We start from the raw sequence: 27,131 nt of genomic DNA, 5'->3' as shown, positions 1-27,131 counted from the left end.
ACCAGTCCTTCCATTGATCATTGGAGAACTCCAATAGAATAATAGCCAAGGATCACTTGAGCAATCTAGACTTAACTGACCAAGAAATCTTGAACAAAGAACAGCCTGCTCTTGGACTGAGAAAAGTTAGCCGGAACTGGGAACCTTACATTCAATCCCAGCTCAAAAAACCTGTCTCATGGAAGATATATACTGTTGCAGCTAAAAACCAAACAAATATTCTCAACAATAGGTATATGCCCTCGAGAGAAAAAATGAAAATAACTTGAACTTAAGCTTAACACAGCTTTAATCCAACCTAAAAACAAGAAAATATAGTTAAAAGTGAAAGGTAAAAGTCCAACAATGGAGACTCGCAATGAAGTTCTTGTCAAATCTGTATGCAACAAAGATCTTATTAACACTGCATATAATCTAAAAGCTAATATAAGAGTATAGTGGTACTGAATCTACAGTTTGCTTATTCTACAATGTTGTACATCATGCTTTAGTTGGAAACTCTGAACCTTGTCATTTGTCAATTCCGAAACCTAGTAGAAACTCTGGGGCCCATCACCTTGAAGGAAAAAAGAAGAAGATTGTGTAACAGATTGGATAGTTTTTGACACCAAAGGGGAAGGGATAGAGACAATCATCTGCTCTGAAGACTTCATTGTCAGAGTAAGGTGCATGATCAGATCTTTTTGTTCAAATATATAAAATCCAGACTGGTTTTCTATATTATCAAGTAACTGGTAGCTTATATATGCCATCATCTCAAGAATCTAACAGCTATATGTTCTGCAATTGCCAAGCTTGAAGTTAAACCGGGTGACTCAATTCCGAAAAGGTTAACAAGACCAGGTATCCCATGAATTTCTTCACCCTGCACAAAATGAAATTGCAATTAGTCCACATATCTCCCTAGAATTCCACCCTCAGCCTGAAAGCCAGCTCACTGCATTGTTAAATTCTAAATACCATGGAAACAATAACCAGTATCATTTGCGGCCGGGGGGGGGGGGGGGGGGGGGTTGGAGGGAGGAGATTTTTCTGTTTTGAAGAAGTAAACACTTTTATGACTAGACACAGAAGTATTCGAATAGGAATGAGAAGGATAAAAAGACCCCAAGCATTATCAGCCCCAACCAGTCTGCAACTGCATTTGTACCAAAGAATCTTAGCCAATCAATTAGTCCCACGCTTGGATGCCATTATCAGCCCCAATCAGACTGCATTTGTACCAACTCGAAGTATTTGCAGAAAACATTCTTTTGGCACAAGAGGTGATCAAGGGTTATCATAAGAATGAGGGGCAAGCTAGATGTACAATAAAAGTTGATCTTATGAAGGCTGACGACTATTAATTGGGAGTTTGTTTTGCATAGCTTTGGATGTTTTGGAATTCCTGAAAAATTCATTGGATGGGTTCGTGAGTGTATCACTTCCCCTAGATTTTCGGTGGCTTTAAATGGAATTTTAGTTGGTTATTTTGAAGGAAAGAAGGGACTTAGACAAGGTGATCCTTTGTCTACATACTTTTTTGTTATTGCAACAGAAATTTAGTGGGGAGCAAGAATGGCTTCAGATTTCACCATAGATGTTGAAAGATAAAACTCACTCATTTGTGCTTCGCAAATGACTTATTACTTTTTTCTAAAGCAAATGAAAGGTCAGTAGCTACTGTTAAGAAGGTCCTTTTAGAATTTGAAGCCTTATCGGGATTGAAAACAAACTGTGAGTGTTAGGTTTCAAACTTACAACCTCTGCTCTAATACCAAATTAAATCACTAATTTTCTAAAAAGCTTAAACTGATAGGAAGAAGTAAATTTAATTATTTAATCAATATTTTAACAAAAAAAAAACCGAACTAAGGTATTCTTTCCCTCATTCCACAATTCTCAGTCTGAAGGAATTACCCCCTCTACCGCGAACTCGAATGACTTGGATTCAACAACAAACCATCTCGAATTCCCCATCAGTTTGGATCCTTATACCTTTAACAATACTAAAAAAGTCTACATGCATGGATCATTTTGATTCCATCCTTCTTCAAGTTTATGTTAGAGGTGGTCGTATTTGCTATTAGCTATCACCAGTATGATTTGCCATACGTACCCAAAAAAAAAAAGGTATGATTTGCAATTGTTGGGGGTTTAATTTACTAAGATACTTGGTTATTTATCAACAATGTAATTAAGTTCACATAAAAATGAGTATCGAAGAAATAACCTGTATTAGAAAATCAACAGGAGAGTGCCGAGGTCCTGAAATTTTAGGGCGGACCCCTGCATATCCTGGGACTAGAGATCCATCTTTCAGATTTGGGTAGTACTTTCTTATCTCTGGATAAAATCGCTTGGCACGATTAGGACATACTGAATAGTCAATCCTGCGATCAAGGTTTCCTTTCAGCTGAATTTCTGAGCTGGTATGAAATATTATTTATGCAAGCAAACCAAAAAAGAACACAAGCATTTAAGATAGTGAAGCCAATAACAAAAGATCCAACATGTTAGAAAGCAATTAGAGTGCTAAATGAGTTTCTTATTTGTCTCAAACATATGTTGCACAAACATTGATAGCCTATCTGCCTTTTATAGTAAAATGAAATATCTCCACTTTCTCCTACAATGCCCTTCTAAGAAGATTATTTTACTTTAGAGTCTTTGAAATACATCACTCGAAGCACGCCTTTAACTTTTGATGCCACAGTAGTTAGTTCGATGGAAATATTCCCTCTAGATGCCTGATGCTAAAGCTATAAGCCCAAGATCATATAGAAGACTTTACGGTAATGGTACTTTATTGGGTTATTATCTTAATTTGTCAATGTGTTGGCTTTCAATTTATTTGCTCTCCATGTAGTCTTTAACTTGGTTCAACAGTCAGATTAGGGAATCGTAATCTGATTAGAAAAACATAGAATTTAAGAGTCAATATATATACCCACAGGGGTTATTTGGAGATTGATCACCTAGGAATTTGATAATATTAGTCTAGTCCTATTCTATATGTCATATCCTACTCTGAAAAGGTATTGGCTTCATCATCATGACCATCATCAATTATATTATTCCTATTCTCTACATTATATCTTAATGCTCAAGGTGTATCTGCGAGTATTTAAAAAACTATTGGCAATGCTTCAAAAATTAAAAAATGTAAAATTTTAGACACATCTTTTAAGAATTGGATATTGTTAAGTTTATATGTTGTGTTGGCATATTTTCTTAACAGAACATTAACAGTAGTTAAACCTAAGTGAGTCATGTGTTGTTGATATTGAAGACTAATTGCATGAAGTCTGAAAATACTTTTTTTATAAGCAGATAAATTTTATAAAAGATGTAGGCGGTCTTGAGCATATAAGGAGCATACCAAAGGACACAAAAACAAAAAAGGCAAAAGAGACAAGAGAAACAAGAAAAAAAACACCCACAAAAACCCAATCACAACAGAAAACCCAAAGCACCCCAACATTACTTCACAGCAAGAGCCCTCTTGCTTTTGCCCGAGTAGAACCACGACTCCTAGCATCATAATTGATATCGCACTCAAGCTTATGTATTTCTCTATTCCCTTTAATCTTAGGAGTGGAGACTGGGACCTCAAGATATTGCCCCTCAACCACCTAAGCCATGACATCCAAAAAACCCTTTACATTCCCCTCAAAGAAGATCCCAACAGCTTGGAGGCACATTGTAGCATCGAAACCTGCCCCAGAAGAACCTACAGCCTCTTCAGAAACACCTCCCTTCAAAGGTTCTCCCACCTTAAGAGGCGGGGAAGAATGACTATGCGGAAGAAGGAACCCACGCCGACAAAAGCTAACCAGAGGCTCCCTAACTGCCAGAGACTCCAAAGGCGGCGAAGGATGAAAACCTAGCAGAGAAAGAGAGGTGGTGATCGCCACCAAAGACTCAGCTATCAAAAACTTGTTTAGCTGTGCATCCCTTTGCTTTCGAGAATACCTCATCACCGACTTAAACTCTGAAGGATAGATAAGGCACCCTAGACTCTGACATCACGAGAAGCGAGAGACGAAGCCGTTCACCCAACTCTACCGCCCTTGAGGAAACACCGGGAAAAGCTAACCCACAGCCTGCTTTCTCAGGCTGGGGAACTTTCACCTGACTAGGAGAAGCTTGCTGCAAAGAACTCAAGACCCTTGAGGAGTCACGGACAGCAACTAGAACTGGGGCAAGCGAACCAAGGCCCTAGCTTAGCATCTCTGGCGAAAAGAGGGGAGGGACCATTGAAGAAAGCGCTGGACCCATTAAAGTAGAGACCTCACCTGGCTTGGACAAAGACCCAGCCATACCAGAAGCACCACTAGCGGAATCTAGAAACACCGAAGAAGACACGCGGCTATAGGACGCTAACTGGGATGAGAGACCAGACCCCACTGAATCAAACCCGACTAGGGACTGCAAAACGTCCGTCGGAGAAGCTACCAGTGCACCAAACGACCGGCCAAGAGAACCCATCGCTTCCGGCACCGAAGAAAAGGCCGCTGAAGGCGAGGAGATGCCCTAACCTGAAAGATTCAAACCCAAACCTGTTGAGAAAAAATCGGAACCAAAACCCGGAACATGACCTGACTTATTGGCCTTCTTAACCTTGAGCCTCAAACCCCATCTCCTGGATCCAGCCCGTAACCGGGCCCCTATAAACACATAATAAAAACTCTTAAAAACCAGGCCCAAGCCCCTACTGACTAAGGTGCGTTTCAGCCCAACAGAAGAGATCATGCCCATATTGCATTAGAACTTGCAAACCCAATCCAACCAAACATCAAAAATCTCGAGAAGCTTCCTGAAGATCCCTTTCCCCTCTTGCCCCTAAGCCTCACCTGCACACACGATGTCGCGCTTGCCTGCACACTCTGAACTGCTGATGCTGATTTGAAGCCTGGAGCCTCGGCATCTACAACAGCTTCGATCCAAGGAGCCATTAGCATGACGGTCAATACCTAAGGGAATAGAAGGAGACGTCTCCAAGGCGAAACAATCCACCACTTGCTGGACTGTCGCCTGTTCCAGACTCCACAGAAGAAACTGCTCCACCTCACCCCAAGCCACCTCCATAGACTAGACCAGAGGCCTACCACCGAAGGGAAGGTAGGCTTTGAATGCACTACCTCCGCAAATGACAGAGGGCCCGCTGCCTTTCCCAAGCACTTGCCCACTGGAGCTCCACCAGCATACGGAGCCTTGAAACACGACAACAACTCCAACCATCCCGGCCTTCAGGAAACATGGTCATCCCTCTCCGACCGCCCATGGCGTAGACCACCACCTCAACAAACCGGCAGCATCTGTTCCCACCACTCCTAACGATTGTCACCTTCGAGCCTTCCCTAAAGGATTTAACAAAATCCTTCGAAACAGTGCTATGCAATGCCTCTTCCACCCTTGAAACCAGCCACACAGTGCTTCGCGAGCTTAACAGAACAAACCCAGAAAACCCTTTCCTCCTTTCCATCATCCTCAACTCATCTGACCCATTCTCTACCGAGAAGAGGAAAGATTTAGCCTCCACAAAGAAACGGCTCTCCATCCCCAAGCTTATACGGCAACCCCCGGAGGGTTCGCGGCAGCTACTCCACCTCAAGGTGAAACAAGGCCGGTAGCTACAGAAAGCAAACTCCCCAAAAAAGCACCCGGCGCCACGGCCCAGCCAAAAAACCAACAGCAAGGAAGAACTCTGGAAGAAAAGAAGATGTAAGGAGGACCAAGGCTGAGATCTAGCGGGACACGCCTACACGCGCCACCGCTAGCGCAAAGAGGGAAAGGGAGAGAGAGTTCTAGTAGATATAAAAAACAGATCTTAGATATGTTCTTTTCAAAGCACTTTTAGAATATCATTCGGATGTAAAATCTAAAAATCCAGTTTTGCATCTAAGCATTCAATCAGTGCCATGCCATTTTGAATTTTAATAGGTGATTTCTAGGGTTTTGCAAAAAGCCTTTATAAAATTCATTTTTTTTCACACGACCACAGACACTTTCTCTGAGTGGCAAGAGAGCCCTAGTGTGTTTTACAAAAAGAAGACAAGGCTGTTCATAGACACAATTTTCCCATTGATGAAATCTTTGTGAGAACTTGAGAGAGAATAAAAAAGCTTATCATTCATTATCTTGAGTTTAGGTCTCTCTAGAGACCCATAGAAATCACAAAAGCACACGCCTTTGAGGTCAATTCTTCTATACCACAATGTGTGAGGTTTAGAGCAATTTGAAGACATTGAAGGGTCAGCATATGTAAAGAGTGCAATGTAGATTCAAAACATGACATTTGCGAATGAAAGCTAGGATCATAGAAGTACTGCTCAGTGAAAAAGCAAAAGCAGTATAACTTGCATCTCAAGAAGCGAGTCGATCTATAAGTCTATACGAGCTTTGTAAGTCTTTTTTTTTATATATAAGCAAAGTATATTTCAAAAAGCGCAGAGGGGCGCAACCCATAGTACACAGGATGTATACATGATACCCCTAATTCAAAGAGAAAATAGAGCACATATACTATAAAATCAGAATAAGAACACGCAAACATAGATTGTATCTTCACTCTCTACATAAACAAGGTTTGTATCACCAACTTTTTCAAGTTAATCAAACCAGTCTCACAATCTTCAAAACTACGTGCATTATGCTCCCTCCATATACAACGCATCAAACACAACGGAGCCATTCGCCAAATCGGCACCAACGTCTGGTTACCCTTTTGCCCCCTCTAACTCCCCAACATCTCTTTCACCGATGGCAGCATTACCCATACCACACCAAACAGCTGCAAGATCAAACTCCACAATTCTGTAACAACCATACAATGCAGGAAAATTATAGAGGCATACTTAGCACTACTTGGTGGCCAACCCAATAGAATAGTATAATAATAAAAGTTCAACATTAGATTTAAGAATTAAGAACACAAACACCATCATCATGAAACAGAAAAAATACCTGAACAAAGGAAGTACTGAATGAAGTAGACTCTGAACAAAGGAATATAGAAAGAATACCTGTTCAGAAAGCCTGAAATATCGTCTATACCTTCAATCCATTCAACATCTGGGCCAAACTTGACTTGGCCATCCAAATCCAGAGTAACATGCACTCCAAGACCGCCATCTTCTGGTATTGGGTATATCAAATGATTGAAAGGAGGGATTCTAGTATTAGATAATGTGAAATAGCAACCACGTGCATAATATGCACTGGGAATAACTCCACTATGCAGGCCATCAAATCTCTTTGCAAGGGCAGGGGCACTCAAGCCTGTAGAGTTCACAACAAGGTCAGGAATGAGTATCAGCTCTGGGTGCAAGAGAGACCTCCCATTCCAGTTCTCAAGATGTTTAGTTTCAGATACATGGAGGCAAAAGTTATTTCCTTCAATATGGGCACCAATGACGGTAGTATTGTAGGAGAAGGTTGTTCTATAATTTTCAGCTTCCCCCTGGACCCACACAGGGGTAATATCCATGTCAATGTACAGTACTAACTCTAAATAGAGACAATTTGATAGAATTTACAATAGCTCTACCAAAATAAGTGTACATGCATGCATACATTGAGCATGTAATTACTTGAAATCTATTCAATTTAGGAACAAATATAAATGGAGCTGCATACCACTAGAGATAGCATTAGGGAATGAGTATCAACAACCCCAGAAACAGGTGATAGTAAGGCTTTCACACATTGCAGCTCAGGTTCCATTCTCTTGGCTTCAGAACCCTCGATCATCCTCAACCCATCAACCCCATTTCGAATTCCATGATTCATTAAATCATTCAACTTCGGAATCTCTGAGGTTCCAGTAGCAACTATGAGCTTACCAATTTGTTTATGAGGAATATCATGTTCAGAGCAGTACTTGTACAGCATTTCTCTTCCTCTTACACAAAGAATAGCCTGAAAAAGATGGTTGAAGTTACATTACATTCAGTACAAAAAGTTTATACTACGTTCAGTTTAAATACCTGGAATGATGAATTTACTACAATCTAATGGCTTAGATCTTACAAGTAGCAGACAGAGTGACCATACTAACTACTGAGCCACAGGATCTCTAATTTTCTCCCTTTCTCCCTTTGGGAAGAGAGTCAAAATTTACTAAAATGGCACTCAAACTAGAGTAAGAATAAACCTAACAACTACCAAACAATTTTTAAGGCAATAGTAACCCTGATTTCAAAAGCTACTTTCAAGCAGCTACCTCAACAGGTTGGTCGAATCAATTACATGGTTAAACGATGTCTTTAGAAAAGAAACGAGACATTTTTTTTATAAGTAATAATTTATTGAAAAGAAAACAAGCAAAGCCCTCGTACACAAAATTGGTTGAGTTTATGAAGATAAACAAACAAAATTGGTTCCAAGAGCAACAATTTGATGATAGGTTAATGTGTATTTATCAGCCTTAGGAATAGTACGTCTAGATAGTGTAGAGGGAATGATATGATATTATTATTCCACTACTGCAACTCCAGTATATCTGTTTCGCAAGGATACAACTGTCGTGTATGACTTGAATTCAAGTCAACGTGTCGGCCCAACAATATTCCTTTTGTCTCTTGTGTTTTTCTTCTCAGTGAAGATTGCTGCCTTCTTTACTTCAAGCTGAAGTTTTCCCTTGACCGACTATCACTTATTTAAAGGAAGCAGCTATTCAGTCATTAAGGGGAGTGGAAGCCAGCAGCTCCATGTGAGGCAGTAACTTAGCAACGAAGAAAGAATGTAACTTCATTGCAATCTCACCTCGGTTTCTCACAGTTTGTATTGCCGTTCACAACTTAGAGAATTAAAGAAGATTTTCTCTTGTGTATTAATTCTCTTTTGTGTGAGAGTGAGATTTGAGTGTATTACAGCTTTTGGATTTGAGTAGTTTTCTCTCTACTATTCTTTGTACTCCATTCTTTTGATAGTAAATTTCCTCCGAGTCCTCTCCACCAATAAATGTAGGCTTGTTAAGCCAAACCACTTAAATCTTGGTGTCTTATGCGATTGTGTTATTTTCTATTCTGCTATTTTCTGCTTCATTGGGGATCCCTAAAATTTAATTTGTCACAACAACAACCACTTAGTTAATATGTTATGTTCCTATGTCTTTGCCTATTACAGGTGATGACTCGGCCGTCATGCTGCTGTTTGAAAGTTAGGCAATGTGATCAGTCAACCTTCATATGGAGCTAAATGTAATAAGGTACTTGAATAAGGGTCCTTTTCAGTTTCTGCCATGTGAATGAACTGAATCAGTCTGATAGGTCAATTCGGTACATTGTCTATTACCAGATGAATTACAAAACAATTATAGGATTATAAATGATCCAAGAACTAGGGTGCTCAAGCTTGTTTCGGTTATCCTTTTGAGTGATCTCAGGCAAGCCACTATTGAGCTAACTCAAGTTGAGTCCTAGTAGCGTGCAATTTTAAGAGTCACCAAAAAAAAGGATTTGACCAAAGTAAAAATTCACACACTTGTGCCTCCAACTTATCTCCTTCAATAAAGTAGCTTCTTCCCATTCCCAATGACTACGGTCTTCCTCAATTTCTCTTCATCATCTAAGTCTCTCTTCCTCTAAACCATAAACACGTAACTCCTCCAAAAGAGATATTTTTGGGTCTTCACATTACCAAACACCTGTTCATTCCAAACTCTTAAATCAGCTTTCAAGACCTTAAGTTTACAAGCTAGAATAAAGCTAGGGGAGCCTTGAAAGCGATAAGAAGACCGCCACTGCTAACCCTCGGCCTTTAACCACAAATTCTCAAACTTAAAAGGATTTTTGCCCCCTGAATACCACCACAATAAAGAAGAATGGGAAAGCGGTCAAAGCATAACCCATGCAGCATTTTCTGAGCTAAATCAAGAAACTTAGCTTCCCATTCTGGAGAAAAAAGAAACCAATCAATTCTTGACCAAGTAGGGGACTCCCGATTATTAGACTACGTAAAAGTCCCTCCTAGAAGGGGAAGGTCCCTGAGACCCTACTCAAAGATAGAATCAGAGAACTCCATCATAGTGCTAAAAAAGGCTTCACCCAATCTCCCACTAGGAAAACGGGTGACGTCAAAGTCTCCCCCAATGCACCACAGTAGATCCACCAACAAAGCAAGCCAGCCAAGTCCTCCCATAAAAACGTTCTATCACAATTTGAATTAGGCACATAAACCCCTGCAAAAGCTCAAGAGAAACCATCTTCGACGTTTCTAAACAAACATGCAACAGAAAAGTCCCCCCCACACTCTTCGATCCTCTCCACAATCCTCCTATACCATATAAGAAAGATACCACCAGATGCCCCTCTAAAGGCTGAGTAGCACCAATCCACATGCAGACACCCCAACAAACTACGCACAACAGTGCTTGAAATGAGCTCCAACTTAGATTCCTGCAAACAAATAATATCCGCCTTCTATTGTCTAAGAAAATTTCCAACTCTCATGTGTTTGTCTACCTCATTCAACCCTCTTACATTTCATAATAGCAACTTGGCCTTCATACATAACCACCTACAACCCTCCCCTTAACTCAACCATAGCTAACGTTGTCGTTGTTCACATCATAGTGAATGGAACAACATAACCTTCTTAATTCTCTACTACCTTTTTTTTCCAACTTTGAGCAAGAGGTCGACACTTGATTAGAGCGGCTCGCTTTAATGCCTGTGAACAAGGCCAAAAGTTCCTCTTCAAAACCTTCACACGATAGCCCCACAGAATGGCGAATTTCCTTCACTGTCTGCAAAACACAGGCAGAAGGCATAGACCCTGCACAATTTTGTTTAGCAACTGTCGAACAAGATCTCAATGAAGTGGGCTCCTCCTCAAAGAACATATCCACATCCATACAAGGTCGGTTTACTAGAGCATCACTGCTAGCCACACCACCCACTTCGCACCCAATTGACAAAGCAAAATTAGAGCCTTTTCCTTTTACCCACCCTAGCACTACCTCCCTACAACACATAAGGAGAAGAGGAGAGAAAAAAATCCGGCAAAGGAACCCGCTTACCCCCTTTAGCAACAAAATCCCACTTTGAGTTTTCCAACAAAAAGCTCAAACTAGTGGAAGTAGGAGTGAGCAAATCCCCGCAATCCCCGCAATCCCCGCCCCGCAAAGCCTAAAACCCGCACCCATGGTGCGGGCCATGGGGCCTTATTTGGGCCCCCCGCGCGGTGCGGGGCGGGTTGCCGGGGGGGCCCTTGAAATTTCTCGGGTCCCTGCCCCGTAGATTTTGAAAAAAGAAAAAGAAAAAGAAAAGACAGAAAAAAGGAAAAAACGGTAGGCACTAAGCAAGTAAGCAGCCCCTTCTAACCTAACCCTAACTCCCTAACCTTTAACTTCTCTAAGCAGAGCGCCGCAGCCCGTAAGCAGAGCGCCTTCTGTTCTCAACCAAAACTAACACTACCGATTCGAATAAGCCTGAGAAAGCCAAGGGACCTCCCCAGAATGAAGTTGCCGACACCAAAATCTTCCGTACTCTTGCCAGTTACTTATGGATGAAAGATAACCCCGAATTCCGGCTCAGGGTCCTCACTGCCTTGGCTTTTCTTGTTGGTGCTAAGGTTAGTGGTCAGTAATCGCTACTCACTACTGCTTCACCCCGTTCCCTTCTTCACTGGGTCTAATTTTATTTTTCTCTTTTTCAGGTTTTGAACGTTCAGGTGCCCTTCCTCTTCAAGCTTGCCGTTGATTGGCTAACAACCGCTACTGGCAATGCTACTGCTCTCGCTTCCTTTACTACCACCAATTCAATTGCGTTAGCTTTTTTCGCCACCCCAGCTGCTGTTTTGATTGGATACGGGATTGCACGCACGGGTGCTTCTGCTTTCAACGGTACTACCACATGAAGTAATTGCTGATTCTTGTCTATATGTCACTGTTCTATTCCCATTCCATGATATCAGAAATCATCTTCTGCAATTTCTTCTGTGATTTTCTTGGTGATTTCTCATCACCCGTTCATTTCATTTTTTCAATTTTTTATGAGGCATAACCCGCGGGGATCCCCGCCCCGTGCGGGTGCATGGGGTTTTTCGCGGGGTGCGGGGTCAAAAAAACCCATCCTCGCCCCCCCCCCCCCCCGGCGCCCCATGCTCAGCCATAAATGGAAGGCACCTCCTCAAAAAAGATAGGGACTAACTTAACCCTTGTGTCCACATTTCTTAAGCAAACAAAATCAGTCCATGTTCCTATTAATGGGCTAATTTTACAGATCTGCCGAGGCAAACCTCCAAATGGACCAAACACTATGCTTCCAGAGTTCAAAAAAGAGAGCTTAGTGGTTAGGGACCCAACTTAACCTGCTCACTGGCATATTCTGAAGGGGGGTAAGAGCCAAGAGTTGCGACTGTTTTGCTAGAGGCTTTGCCATGGAGGGAGGAGCATCTAGCACAGACGGTACATCTGAATCCCCCGATGCATACTGCACTACTCGCACCACGCCAACGACACCAGTACCAGTGGGCTCAAGCCCCAAACCAACCAATGCTGCCTCCTCCTCATTAGTGTCTAAAGAGTGGCATTGAGTTAGCGGCTGAGAAGAACCACTAGTGAGGTCCTGATAGGAGATAACCAAGGGTGCAAAGATACTGCTAGCACGTTCTGGAAAGGCTATTGACTATTGGGCTAGGTTTGGGCTCGGCTAACGCAACCTTCTCTAGGAGTGGCCTAGGACCTAAGCCAACAGGATCCAATCCCGAATCAACCCACTCAATACAACAGGTGACTTCTATTTTTAGGCGTTCCAACATTTCTTTGAGAGGTCTAAAATCAAAGCTTTCACCCATATGTCCCATGTCCTTCCTCAAGCAGACTGCACCAGCAAAGGATCCCCGATCCTTTGAATCCCTAGACAAAAAGCCAGGCGCTGCCGTCCCAGTCGTCTGTCCCTTCAACAAAATTGAAGTGAAATTCCCAAAAATACCCCTAGTCGAAAAGGATATTGTCGAACGCTCCTTCAAGACCCTTTGCAAAGGACCTATACCCAACCACCTCCTCCGAGGGTGTCAAAGTATGCACCGACACACATCCACCCAAGCCAGGCAGCAACCGGCTACCTTCTTGAACCCCCACTAGCTGAGGCCTGCTCCCACCTCCATATATCGCATTAAGAAACTGCAGCACCGATCATAGCTCGGTGAAGATGGAATGCGACCCTTTACCACCTCTTCCTCCTAGCACAACTATAAAGCCCTTCTTACCACAGCCAGGTAACGTTCATGCTTATTAGAGCACCACTAGGCAAGGAAGGCTGAGAACCCAACTCTGGAAGTTCTCTTAAAGTCCCTTCCTCTTGAATCATGGCCTCCACAGTGGTTAACAATCACGCAATGCTAAACTTTACCCAAACAAACAACGGCATGACTCCTTTCAAGAATTCGTACCATTGTAGTCCCACCCTCCACTAGAAGCTCAAAAGCTTTAGATTCAATAAAACACCACCTCGATTTCCGCACCATTGTCGCTACCAAAAGAGCCCAACAACTGAAATGGCCAACGGGACGCGCCTACACGCGCCGCCGAGAAGTCTTCATTGATGACTAACTTTGTCTGTATTTTCTACCCCGCATCTATGATGTACAAAATGATTTTTACTAAGTGGGTTGTGTTTCTCAGGCAAGTAAAAATAGGGATATTTCTTTAGCTCGCATGGCTTTATTGGCTTTTTCGATTTCTGTCGAGAGAAATCGTGATGCCAAACAAAAATAGAGATGGAGAAGGGTCTTCATCTAATGAGGGACACTGCTAAACGATTGACAAAGCATAAAAGTACGTGCAAGATGAATTGGCAAAAACACTAGAATTGCTTTATACTCGGGACATGCAATTAGCTCTTGAAGAGAGTCAAAAGTGGTCTGGTATGTGGCTTCCTTGGGTTTTGGAAAAAAAATCATTTGACACTATACAAGCATATGTGCCATAAGGAAACTTTCTTGCATTCTCAAAGATTATGGCTTGAGGCACAAATGGAGTTGAGAACATAAATTGTTATGCTCAAGACCTGCATGGGTAGGAGTGTTCAACTGTGAAAAGTCTTGTAATCTCCCTAATGGGACTAATCAGGCTTCCGAATTCGCTTTAATTGAAGACAACGAAGTGGGCAGCAATGAGACTTTTCCTGTCAAATTTTCTAGAAAGTGTCGTATCACAAAGTGTTGTCAGACACTTGATTGGGTTGATAGCATAACAAGCAAAATGGCTTTGGAAAGCGGAAAGGTAGACGTGAGTCAACAGCATGATAGGTCACACTTCTGCCAATTTCTATTTCGTAGACAGCACCGCTTAACTTGCCTATCACGCCCATTCCCCAATGTAAGTTACCCAACAGACATTTCCATTCTCAAATACTTCTCTGACTTCTTTGAAATATTTGGTTGGCTCAAGGTCTGATGGTATGGGAATGACAAAAGGTTGTGATGACTTGCTTTTAAGAGAGGCATCTCGAAGTTGAAAAATTGGTGGATGAAAAGTCACTTGTTCTCAAACACTTCTTTGAGTTCTCCTATTAACCATCGCTTCTTCCTTTTGTCCTATTGTAGTTTGTATGAACAGTTCAAACACAGAAGGTGGAGGCACGTTAGTGTGTTATTCTACTTGTTACATAGCCTACCACACACATCTTTTTTTTTTGATAAGTAATAAGTTGGTTTTATTAAAAGCGTAAGGCGCCCCTCAATACACCGGCAGTATACAAGAGAACGCACCTAGCTAGAAAGTGAAAAATGAACAAGAAATTCATCAAAGGTAAACGACAATGGTGACACAAAAGCCACCGTCCAAAAATACAACGTATGAAAAAAAGAAGCTAAAATATCCTCCGAGGATCTCTCCAAATCCTCAAAACACCTATCATTTCTTTCCTTCCAAACACACCAGAGAATGCATGTTGGCACCATTTTCTAAATAACAGCACTCCTCGGCCTACCAGCCGTCCACCAACACGCAAACAAGTTAAGGACTTTCAGAGGCATAACCCAAGACAGAACAAAACGAGAAAAAATAACACTCCACATAGCGTATGCAACATCGCAGTGAAGAAGAAGATGATCCACTGATTCCCCGCTTCTCTTGCACATGCAACATCTATCCACCACAATGACATGCCTCTTCCTGAGGTTATCCCCCGTTAGGATCTTGCCTAGAGCCGCAGACCACGCGAAAAAAGCTGCCCGCAGAGGAGCCTGAGTTCGCCATACACTCTTCCAAGGAAAGTGACTTCTCACATCGCAAGCCAGAGAGCTAAAGAAAGACCCAACCTTGAACAAACCTTTTTTGGAAGGGATCCACCACAATTTGTCTTCACTACCTCTATTAAAACTGATCGAGTGCAATACCTGGAAAAACGCAGCAAAGGTATCCACTTCCCAATCATGCGCTTCTCTGAAAAAGCACACGCTCCACTGATTGAAGCCACCCACAAGCTCCAAATTATCCGCAACTGAAGCATCCTTCGCACAAGCAATTCCATATAAAACAGGAAAAGCTTCCTTAAGAGTTGAGTTCCCACACCACAAATCATGCCAAAATTTTGTTCTAGCCCCGCCTCCCACCTCAAATCTAGAGAATCCTACAAAATTCTTCCACCCTTTCCTGATGTTCTTCCACAACCCCATCCCAAAAGTACCTGTAGGCTCTAGGGAGCACCAACCTCCCCATAAACTTCCAAACTTGGAATCCACCGCTATTCTCCACCAAGCTTCCCTCTCAATCCCATAACGCCACAGCCATTTGCCTAATAGAGCCTTGTTAAACACCACCAGATTTCTAATATCCAACCCGCCTTCTGAAACTGGAGTGCACACTTTAGACCATTTCACCAAATGATACTTGAACTCATCACCAATTCCTCCCCAAAGGAAGTCTCGTTGTAGCTTCTCAATACGAGCACCTACACTTGCCAGGATAGGAAAAAGAGACAAAAAATACGTGGGCAAGTTGGAAAGAGTACTCCTGATGAGGGTAACTCTACCTCCCTTGGAAAGGTATAACCTTTTTCAGCTGGCCAACCGACGTTCAACCTTCTCAATAACACCATCCCAGATATGAATAGATTTGTAGGAAGCCCCCAACGGAAGGCCTAGATACTTCACCGGTAGATTGGCAACCCCACACCCTAAAATATCGGCAAGACCTTCCACTTGAACTACGTCTCCCACAGGAATTAAAGCTGACTTGGCCAAATTAACCTTCAAGCCCGAAGCAGCTTCAAACAGAAGAAAGAGGCTTCTAAGATAACGCAACTGAGCATGGCGAGCATTGCAGAAAATCAAAGTATCATCTGCAAATAACAAGTGTGAGAATGAGACATTACCCACACTAAATCCTTCGAGTAAGCCCCCTCCTACCGCAGCTGAAATCATTCGGCTCAATGCCTCCATCACAAAAACAAACAACAAGGGTGAGAGAGGATCCCCCTGTCTCAACCCACGAGAACTGCTGAAGAATCCATTAGGAGAGCCATTAACCATCACTGAGAATCTCACAGAGGATATACAATGTTTTATCCAAGAGCACCATTTTTCCCCAAATCCACATCTCCTCAATACAAACAAGAGAAAATCCCAATTAACATGATCATAAGCTTTTTCTAGATCCATTTTGCACATGACTCCAGGCTCCCCAGATCTTAATCTACTATCCAGACATTCATTAGCAATAAGTATTGGGTCCAAAATTTGTCTCCCCTTGACAAAGGCGCTTTGAGATTTAGAAATAACCTTTTCCAAAACCGTCTTAAGTCTATTTGCTAGAACTTTGGCAATGATTTTGTAAACTCCACCCACAAGACTAATAGGTCGAAAGTCTTTTAAATCGTTAGCACCTGGAATCTTCGGGATAAGAGAAATGAACGAAGTATTGAGGCTCTTTTCAAAAGAACCCCCGATAAAAAACTCCCGAAACACCTCCATAATGTCCCTCCTTAAAACATCCCAACACTCTTTGAAGAAGGCCATAGAAAAGCCATCAGGACCTGGCGCCTTATCTCCTTCCATTGCTGAAACTACATTCCTGACCTCCTCCCCCTCAAAAGCTCTCTCCATCCAACTGGCCTCAGACTCTAGAATAGAATCAAAGGAGATACCCTCAACTGACGGCCTCCACCTGCACTGCTCTGTAAACAGCTTCTTATAGAACTTGACGATGTGCACACCGATTTCTGACTGATCAAAGGATAGAGAGTCCCCTATCACTAAGGAGTTCAAAGAATTGTACCTTCTATTGGAATTGGCTATAGAATGGAAGAATTTAGTGCACTTATCCCCTTCCTTTAACCACAGCATCCTAGATTTCTGCCTCCAACTCACCTCCTCCAAAAGAGAACACTTCTCTAGCTCCCTGACAGTCTCAGCCTTTCTCAAGATCTCCTCTTCCCCTAATGCCCTTCTTTCTTCAATAGCATCGAAAGCCTGAATACCTTCCGTCAGCTTCCTCTTGTTTTGCTCTATGTTGCCAAACACCTCATCGTTCCATTTCTTCAAAACCTACTTCAAAGCCTTCAGCTTACACGCTAGAACAAAGCTAGACGAACCTTGGAACGAGTAAGAATCCCACCACTGTTTCACCAAACCCACGAACCCTTCTTCCTTGAGCCACATGTTTTCAAACTTAAAAGGCCTTCTCCCTCTAGAAACATCGCCGCAATCCAAAAGTATCGGAAAATGGTCCGAAATAAGGCGAGAAAGCCTCTTTTGCGAAACCAAAGGAAACCGGGCTTCCCAATCATGTGACACTAGAAAGCGGTCAATCCTTGACCACATGGGAGGATCATGAGCAATCGACCAAGTAGAGGTGCCTCCAGCTAGGGGGAGATCTACGAGTCTTTGGTCTGCAATAAAATTCGAAAACTCAATCATAGCCGAGCAAAGACGAACGTCACCAGATCTTTCACTCGGAAAGCGTGTAACATTGAAGTCTCCCCCTATACACCACGACAGACTCCACCAACTACACAAACCAGCCAACTCATCCCAAAGACGTCTTCGATCGAACCCAGAATTCAGGCCACAAACCCCTGCGAAGGCCCATACAAAATTATCCGCAACGTTCTTGAAGGAGACTGTGAGAGTGAATTCCCCCACACACTTCTCGACCATCTCCACCACCCTTGTGTCACACATAATGAGAATGCCCCCAGAGGCCCCACTGGAGTCTAAAGAACACCAGTCAAAATGGTTGCATCTCCATAAGCTGCGCAAAACACTACGAGAGAGACTTTTAAGCTTAGTTTCTTGAAAACAAATAACATCCGCCTTCCAATCTCTTAGCAGGTTACTAATCCTAAGTCGTTTTCTCCTCTTGTTCAGCCCCCTCACATTCCAAGAAAGGATTCTTGGCTTCATAACACAACTTGGTCCCCCCTTGCCTTCCTATTCCAGCGTCTGGAAGAAGCGCTTCTAGCATCGTAATTGATTGCACTCTTCAGATTCTTGACCTCCCTCTTACCTTTCTCCGCAATACTAGACCGCTCACCCATCGCTTCTAAACGTCGTTCCCCCTCAAGAAATGTTAAGAGTGCCAACAGTTGTAGCTTGTGACCTTCAAATGAAATTCCCACAATGGGATAAATTTCATTTGCACACTGAATAACCCAATCAGAATACCCCGAAAAGCCCCCTGATGTTGGAGAATATGAATAAAGGGGAGGCAGTGTACCCAAATCAGCAGCACCTCCCACCTCCTCCGCTACAGTCAACGCTCCTGCCCCCTCTTCAGCAATACTCAATTCCTTCCTACTTCCAGCTTCTTCAAGACCCCGAGTATCCTCCTGAACCTCAGCCAATTCAGAGCATCTGGTACAGACTGCATGCTGCCTTGGCCGGTTCACCTGAGGAGAGATCAGCGGCCTCTTCAACCCGTGCTGCCAAGACACTGAAGAACCAAATCCAGCATCCGCAACGTCCAAGCCCAACGACCATGGCCCCGAAATTTTCACTCCTATTGCCGGAAAACGCATCACCGGCGCCCTCTGAATCCTCTCAGCCCTGAAATCGGTCAAAGTGGCCACCGGAAATTGCATCCCCGTCGCCCTCTGACTCCTCTCAGCCCCGAAGTCGGTCTGAGCTGCGACATCCTCCGCCTCGACCACTGATTGGAACCACTTAGCACAAACCGGTGTCGTTTGCTTCTGACCACCGGAAAGGAGAAAAGCTTCAGAGCGGTTACCCTCAGGCCCGCTCGCCGAGAAAGAGCTCCCTACCGGCCCGGATGACGTCGATGCTCCTAGGTCATCCGTCTTGCTTGTTTCCGAGCCATCCAACCAAAGGGCCAACCCACCACCGACTTGGTTCTCCGTAACAACGGCCTTTCCTTTGGTATCGGCCTTCTTCATCCACTTAGGCTTGGGCTTGGAGACGTCTTGACCGGCTTGTAATTTTCCTCCAGTAATGGGCTTGTGAGGCTTAGCCTGATCCCATCCCATAAGCCCAATTTCAGCTGAGCCCAGCCTCTTCAAGCACTGGTCCACATCCTCTTTGAGCTTCAACAACGTCTCTTTTAGGTTTGAAATCACGATACTTTCACCGAAGTGTGGGAGAGTGTCAATATCCACCCTACCCTTGACAGTTTGCTTGTGCCAGTGTGCATCTTTTCCGTTGGACACCCTTCCTGCGCAAAGACTGTTGGTCCATGCCTGGCTGTAGAACTCTTCACCGTAGGGTAGGAATTCTTCATCATCTTCTCCCTTCTGACCCCAGGAACTGGAGCTGGAGCTAGGGTATGAACCGATACTGAGTTCCTCTTCAAGACCTAGGCAAAGGTCCTCCTTCCCCTCACCGCCTGAACCACAGGCCGTGCCTTCCCCATAGTAGCTCCTTTTCTGAAAAACTCGTTCACCCAACGAAGGGCCGCGCCAAAAAGATCCCATCCTTCACCTCTTCTTCCTTCTGGAACTAGAACCACCCCGCTTTTCCTTCGACCATCATATTCCTCAACCAACAGGAAACTTCCGTGTCGATTGAAACATCGTTGAGCAATGATCTGTGGAAAACCAGGGCGACCTTGATCCCAGAAGACCCGAGAGTCTTCCACCTCCACCAGTTCCTCAAAGATGCGAACCAACCACGCAATCTCGTCTCTATCCAGCAGAATAGACCTCAACTTTCCTCTGCAATTCTCGCGTAATATGGCCCCTGTCTCGCCTCCTACTACCACACACATCTTATAATATAGGTTTAGGGAAATATAACAATGAATAAAATACCCACAAACCCATTGACTCACAAACCCTAATAACTCTTCTAACACTCCCCCCTCAAGCTGGAGCATATATATCATATAAGCTCAGCTTGAAAGAAACACGCAAACGAAAAACAGCTAGAAAAACATACTCTAACACTCTCCCTGAAGATGGAACAGCTTGGAGCACACAATACAAGACTTCTAAAAATAAAAAATAACAAGCAAATCCACTAAAACTTAAATGCCGGCCGAAAACACGCCAGAAAACTGGAACAGGCGGTCAGATCTCACCACAAAACACCAAGGGCGGTAGGATCTTGCCGGAAAACACCAAGGACTGGTTGGAACCCACCACAAAACACCAAGGCTAGTCGGATCTCACCGCAAAACACCAAGAATTGATTGGATTTCACCGCAAAACACCAAGGCCAGTCGAATCTCATCATAAGACACCAAGGCCAGTAGAATATTGTCAGAAAACACCAATAACCAGTCAAAAACCACTGCAAAACACCAAGGCTGATCAGATCTCACTGAAAAACACCAAGGCCAGTCGAATCTCATAAACCAACAACAAACAACCAAGAGTTGATCGGATCTCACCACAAAACACCAGGGCCGGTCGGAAACTCAGAACTCGTCGACAACACCTACTACAAACTCCGAAGGGCCAACCGACAACCACCACCGTCACAAACACCGCCAAAGATTACTGCACCATAGCCAACCACTGAGAACCACAGTGAAGACACACGGCAAACCCTTTTTTTTTTTTTCACCAGAGTCTCACAACAAACAACGCTTTTAGAGCTCTATTAAGGGACTGCTCGTATGGGCTAGATATAACAGAGCCCACATGGGCAGTGCTACCAACAAGACTAAACATGTGATTGCTTCGAAGTACGGGATCCAGAGAGGGGAGTGGTGCTCAGAGGAAGCGCAAGGTACTTGTGGGGTGAGTTTTTGGAGGTATATTAGAAAAAATTGGGGAGCTTTTTCCAATTTGTTACCTATAAGGTTGGGGATGGCCTTCACATTCGTTTCTGGCATGATATTTGGTGTGGTGATAGTGCTCTAAAATGTTCTTTCCCAGAATTCTTTTCCCCTTAGCTCGTAACAAGGAGGCTTTGGTTTCAGATTACATGGATTGCTCCAGTCCCCACACCCTTTGGAATCTTAACTTCATTCGAGATGTTCATGATTGGGTTATATAGAGCCTCAGCTAGTCAAGAGGTCGTCTTTTTTCCTTGGAAGAGTATTTGGCGTGTTAAGGCTCCGAAGCGGGTGTTGTTTTTTGTGTGGAAGGCGGCATTAGGAAAGATCTTGACACATAACAACTTGCGTAGGCGTCATATAGTGGTGGTTGAGTGGTGTTGTATGTGCAAGAATGGGGAATCCATTGATCACCTTTTACTTCACTGTGATGTGGCACGAGCTGTTTGGAGTTTTTTCTATAGTTTGTTCGGGGTGGAGTGGGTCATGCCAAGAAGAGTGCTGGATTTGTTGAGTAGCTGGGGCACTTCGTTGGGTCGTGGTCAAGTTCAGCAAATTTGGCAGCAGGTTCCCTTGTGTGTTATGTGGGGTCTTTGGCGTGAGAGGGATGAAAGGCTATTTGAAGATGTGGAATTACCGGTTTTGGACTTGTGTCAAAATGTGCTTAATACGCTATTTGTATGGGTCTCAGTTCATAGCCCGAGTCGTCTTATGTTTGCTGAGTTTTTACATTCATGTTCTTTTGTTTCCTCTGATTAGGGACACTTTTGTATACTTTATGTGTACTATGGTTGCGCCCCTCTGCGCTTTTTAATGAGATCATATTACTTATCAAAAAAAAAAAAAAAGATGTTCATGATTGGAAAATTGAATTGCTGAATTCTTTTCTCACTCTTTTATACTCTATGAACCCCTTTCCGGGAGTAATGGATAGCATGGTATGGACTCCTTCAAGCCGCAATGGCTTTGTAGTGAAGAGCTTCTCTTTCTTTCTTTTTTTCTTTTTTCTTTTTTTTTTTTTTTGCAGTGAAGAGCTATTATGCTATGTTAACTTCGCTTGGCAATGAAGAGCTTAGTTCGTTCCCCTGGAAAAGCATTTGGAAGGTGAAGGCCCCTCCGCGCATTACTTTCTTCCTCTGGGTTACGGCTTTGGGTAGAATCCTCACGGTGAACAATCTTAGAAGGGCGGGGTTTTTAGCTGATTAACCAGTGTTGCCTTTGTAAGAAGGATAAGGAAACTATTAATCATCTTCTCCTTCATTGTGAGTATGCCGTTGACATCTGGCACTTAGTTCTTAACAGATTTGGGGTCTTTTGGGTCACGCCTAGTAACGTACTTCAGCTTCTCCATTGTTAGAAATTTCTTGGGTATGGACATCCTTGAAAAGCTATTTGGAAAGTTATTCTCACCTTCTTATTGTGGAGTATTTGGAGAGAAAGGAAGTGCCGGCTCTTTAAGGATAGCGAGACCAATGTGTTTCTTAAATCCTCCTTCCTGAGATCTCTTTTGGTTTGGGCCATTGTTCATGTTCCTAACTTCCCATCATGGAATTTGGTAGATCTGATTTGTTTTTCTAAATTGTAGTACCAGCTAGTAATTTGGTACTCTTGGTTCTCTTGTATATTCTTTGTGTACGAGGAATTTACGATTTTTAATAAAAATATTATTATTCATCAAAAAAAGCGATTAGAGAGAAAAACAAAAATAGAGAAAAACCTAAACTACAAGCAAAGGGACCAAGGATCTAAACCCTAAGGCTTTGATGCAGGAGGAAATCAGATACAACTATAGAATTAATTGGTCTATGATGTGGCGATGAGATTCATTTAGCTTAGGTAAGAAAGGAAAGGGTCAACTACTCAAGAAGGAAAAAAGAGACCTTTGGCAATTGTGATTTAGAAGATATTTTCTACCGAGTTGTCAACATCCATCAAGAGAAAGACCAAGAAGGAAAGAAGAGACTATCGACAAATCTCTTGATTTATCTTTTAAAGACTTTCCATATTTATATTTACGTTGTCGTCAAGTAATATTATAATTATTATATTTTCTCTAATATGGTAATTCTTTGGTACCAAGTATTTCCCATTAATTTGGAGATATTCTTTGGCACCAAGTATTTCCATAATATGCTTATTTGTATTTATTTCAAGCCTTAGGAGATTTATTAGGCTTTTCGGGATTTTGCTATTTTTGGTAATTTTTCAGCTATATTAGCCCGGCTTGTGGGCGTTTTCCGATAGTTGTTGATTATTGATAATTTTATCAAATTCAGAGTTTATCTCTGTTTTCTTTGGGGTAATTTTCCTGTTTTCTTCCTTGCAAACTACCTGTTGGTTAGCCTACAGAATAATCGCTATTCTGTTCCGGCGTCAATTGGTATCAGAGCTTCAGCACTTTCCTGAGACGAGTTCTTCATCAGTTTCGATGGATGGTGGTCGTGGTCATGGTGGTCGTCGTGAGCAGGTTCCGAATGAGGAAGCTCCGCACCGTGATCGCAGCGTTCAGGATGTGATGATTGAGGATTTGCAGAGGCAAGTTGCAGAATTAGCCCAGCGCCTTGCGGTGCAGGAAGTCGGCAATCGTGAGATGAACTCCGATTCCGATTCCACCTTCGACAACCCGTATCACAATCCTGCTCCATACCGGGAACAGCGTGGTCGGGATGAAGAATTTGTTGATGAAGAGTTCCAAGAAGACGAGTTCGTTGATGAGGAGTTCATACATGGAGATGTTCATGATGATGTTGAACATGAAGATGTTGAAGATCCTTCACAAGGATTCGTAGATTGGGATTCTCCACCAATTTATGATATTGATATCATGAATGAAGATCTTATGGGAGATTCTTTGTCATATGATCAAGAAAAAAAATCTATAGTAGATTTAGATTGGGCCTCTCCAATAATTTGTGACGACATATATCCTGACGAAGAGAATTTATTGAATGAGGTAAGTTTTTTGGTTGATGAAATAAGATTTATTGAAGAAAATAATGATTACCATGTGTTTGATGAAAGTCCACATAACGAGGGATTTCAGTGGAGTAATAAGGAAATTAGTTATGTTGATTTCATTGGGATTGAAAGATTTCTATCAAATTCCCTTAGTAATAAGTTGGATATTGGTTTTGGCGTGTTAGCTGACAATTTTAATTTTTGTGGTCAAGAAAGAATTGATAATTCTTTGAAGACTTTTATGGAGCGTGAATTGGAAAAAATAAATGAAAGACGTGAGAAGATTGATTTATTTCCATTTTATGTGAGACTAGTCGTTGTGATGGGTTGCAACTTATTTATCTTCTGGTTTCAAGTTACTTTGGTATTGAAAAATACGAGATGGAATGAATTGATCGGCCATCCAAAAGATCGAGGTAAAGAAGATTCGAATTCGAGGACGAATTCTTTCCAACTCGGTGAGACTGATGTAGGAGGAAATCAGATACAACTATAGAATTAATTGGTCTATGATGTGGCGATGAGATTCATTTAGCTTAGGTAAGAAAGGAAAGGGTCAACTACTCAAGAAGGAAAAAAGAGACCTTTGGCAATTGTGATTTAGAAGATATTTTCTACCGAGTTGTCAACATCCATCAAGAGAAAGACCAAGAAGGAAAGAAGAGACTATCGACAAATCTCTTGATTTATCTTTTAAAGAATTTCCATATTTATATTTACGTTGTCGTCAAGTAATATTATAGTTATTATATTTTCTCTAATATGGTAATTCTTTGGTACCAAGTATTTCCCATTAATTTGGAGATATTCTTTGGCACCAAGTATTTCCATAATATGCTTATTTGTATTTATTTCAAGCCTTAGGAGATTTATTAGGCTTTTCGGGATTTTGCTATTTTTGGTAATTTTTCAGCTATATTAGCCCGGCTTGTGGGCGTTTTCCGATAGTTGTTGATTATTGATAATTTTATCAAATTCAGAGTTTATCTCTGTTTTCTTTGGGGTAATTTTCCTGTTTTCTTCCTTGCAAACTACCTGTTGGTTAGCCTACAGAATAATCGCTATTCTGTTCCGGCGTCAGGCTTTGATACCATGTTGTAGTTTGTATGAACGGTTTAGACACAAAAGGTGAAGGCACATTAGTGTGTTATTCTACTTGTTACAATATTACGTAGCCTACCACACACATCTTATTATATAGGTTTAGAGAAATATAACAATAACCAAAATACCCATAAACCCTAATGATTACAAACCCTAATAACTCTTCTAACATGTCCGAATGATTTCTTTGACTTCTTGACGTTGGGTTCACGGAGTTAATGGTTGTTGGCAGAACTTTGGAAATGAAAAAGTAAAAGAGGCATATTAGTGGGTGGCAGAATTGTGGCAAATGAGGCATGAGAAATGGGAAAGGGTGAGTGCAAGACAGGTCCTCTAATAAAGCTGATGTAGTGCTAATCGGTTGAATGATTTGGCAGTTGAACTGGATTTTTTTTTCTTTTGTTAATGGGCTGTGCTGGGCTGGACTGAATATTCATTGGGATGATTAAGCAGATTCGTTCAAACTGTACCTTGTGGACAAGGTGCTTTGAAAGGGTGGGATATCTAACGGGTATGACTTGATATGATATGATATGAGTAGTTTGGCTGACCATTTTATTGCAAGTGTAGTCCATTTACTATAGTTAGGTAAGTTGAATAGTTAAACCTATTTCAGTAGTTAGTTGAGTAATTAGGCCCATTTCAGTAGTTTGTTAGATTTTAGTTCAATGGTATAAAACTCCAAAAGTATATTGTACAAGCTATCTTTGATGAATAATACAGAATCCTTTCTCCTTTCCTATCTTTCTTCTTCTTAAAGATTGACTATCTCGAATCAGTCACCCCCTTCATCAATTTTATTCATACAATTTCACAAATACATTTCTACAACCCATATTACATCAATTCCATACGAAAATTAAAGAGGTTCATTACAGTTTCTCATATAAACAGAGCGAAGACAAGGCTAGGCTGAGTGCTGTTTTTGCAAAACCAGAAAAAACAGAAAATCAAATTCGGGGATCATCCAAAGTCCCAACATATGTGCAAGAATCTAAAAAGCCATCTTTTCTCCACCTCTGCTTCCCATAATCTCAGTGGTAAAACCTCGTTTATCTAGAAAGTACTAGTAAGTAACATGTACACGATATTACATCTCTTCCTAGTTAGACCGAAACAGGGTTTATTAACAGTACCACAGGGAAAAAAAAAAAAAATCTAATACAAAGGCACCCGGTTGGTCTTGATAGAGTTTGGATGATCAAAATTCCAAACTCTATCCGAAATTCAAAATTCCAGTCGATAAAGTTTGGGCCTGGATTGTAGGAGCAAGTAAAGAGAGAGAGAAGAGGAGAGACCTTGAGAGAATGAGGATGATAGTAGATGCCGGCGTGGATGACTTCGCTGTTGCGAGAGCTAGTGCCGGTGCCGAAGGTGGGGGCCGAATCGAGAACCAGTACTTCTCTGCCTCTGAGAGTAAGCTCTCTGGCCACTGCTAGTCCCACCACACCGGCCCCTATTACCACGCATTCCGCCCTCTCCGTTGTGGCCTCTGTATGGGTTCTGGTGCACAAATCCTTCCGCATCATACATCTTATCAATGATGGTGATGATGGTGATGATGGTATAATTCCCTTTGAGTTTCTCAGCACGCACTCAATCGCCAGTTTCAGCATCTTCTTGCCATGCTCTGAACCCAGGGCTTCTGAACCCAGGGCTTCATGTCTTGGAGCATCGACAAGACGCATGTGCGGTCCACGTGGATGTCTCGTCCGTACATAAAGAGCCTGCTATGGCCATTTTTTATCTTCTCAAAATTGATATTAACTTTTCAAGTCAAATATTTGGAAATAAATAAATAAAATCGCTTCGCTAACTAATATAAAATGAAAGTAATAAACGAAAGAAAAACCTCTTAAAAGAAATCCATATTAGACATTTAAAAATAAAAATAAAAACATAT

The 27,131-nt window shown here is 42.2% G+C and overlaps 1 protein-coding gene across 3 annotated transcripts; it reads right to left on the bottom strand.

Annotated features, from left to right (window-relative positions):
* Positions 1-248: 248 nt before the first annotated feature.
* On the bottom strand, positions 249-26,932 carry LOC133872518 (L-2-hydroxyglutarate dehydrogenase, mitochondrial). Of its 3 annotated transcripts, XM_062310042.1 has the most exons (5): positions 26,527-26,932; positions 7,621-7,902; positions 7,008-7,444; positions 2,213-2,372; positions 249-865 (listed from the first exon to the last, which is right to left on the bottom strand). In XM_062310042.1, exons 1-5 carry the CDS (start codon positions 26,914-26,916, stop codon positions 752-754), a joined length of 1,383 nt encoding a protein of 460 aa, XP_062166026.1. In that variant the 5' UTR covers positions 26,917-26,932; the 3' UTR covers positions 249-751. The 3 variants fall into 3 exon arrangements, with proteins under 3 accessions (XP_062166026.1, XP_062166027.1, XP_062166028.1); XM_062310043.1 differs by lacking the exons at positions 249-865; positions 2,213-2,372 and adding an exon at positions 6,430-6,775 and having other exon boundaries at positions 6,949-7,444; XM_062310044.1 differs by lacking the exons at positions 249-865; positions 2,213-2,372 and adding an exon at positions 6,431-6,798.
* Between the last annotated feature and the right edge of the window lie 199 nt (positions 26,933-27,131).

Source organism: Alnus glutinosa, chromosome 7, assembly GCF_958979055.1.
Source record: "Alnus glutinosa chromosome 7, dhAlnGlut1.1, whole genome shotgun sequence".
In the NCBI taxonomy this organism is placed as follows: domain Eukaryota; kingdom Viridiplantae; phylum Streptophyta; class Magnoliopsida; order Fagales; family Betulaceae; genus Alnus; species Alnus glutinosa.
The sequence above is the reverse complement of the archived record's forward strand: the minus strand, read 5'-3'. Positions and strand labels throughout refer to the sequence as shown.

Coding starts and splice junctions, on each gene's coding strand:
- LOC133872518 (XM_062310042.1), bottom strand. CDS start 26,916: ATGCGTCTTGTCGATGCTCCAAGACATGAAGCCCTGGGTTCAGAAGCC. Junction 7,445..7,620: donor CCCTAATGCTATCTCTAGTG/GTATGCAGCTCC, acceptor GTGTGGGTCCAG/GGGGAAGCTGAAAATTATAG. Junction 866..2,212: donor CTGTTGATTTTCTAATACAG/GTTATTTCTTCG, acceptor CATTTTGTGCAG/GGTGAAGAAATTCATGGGAT.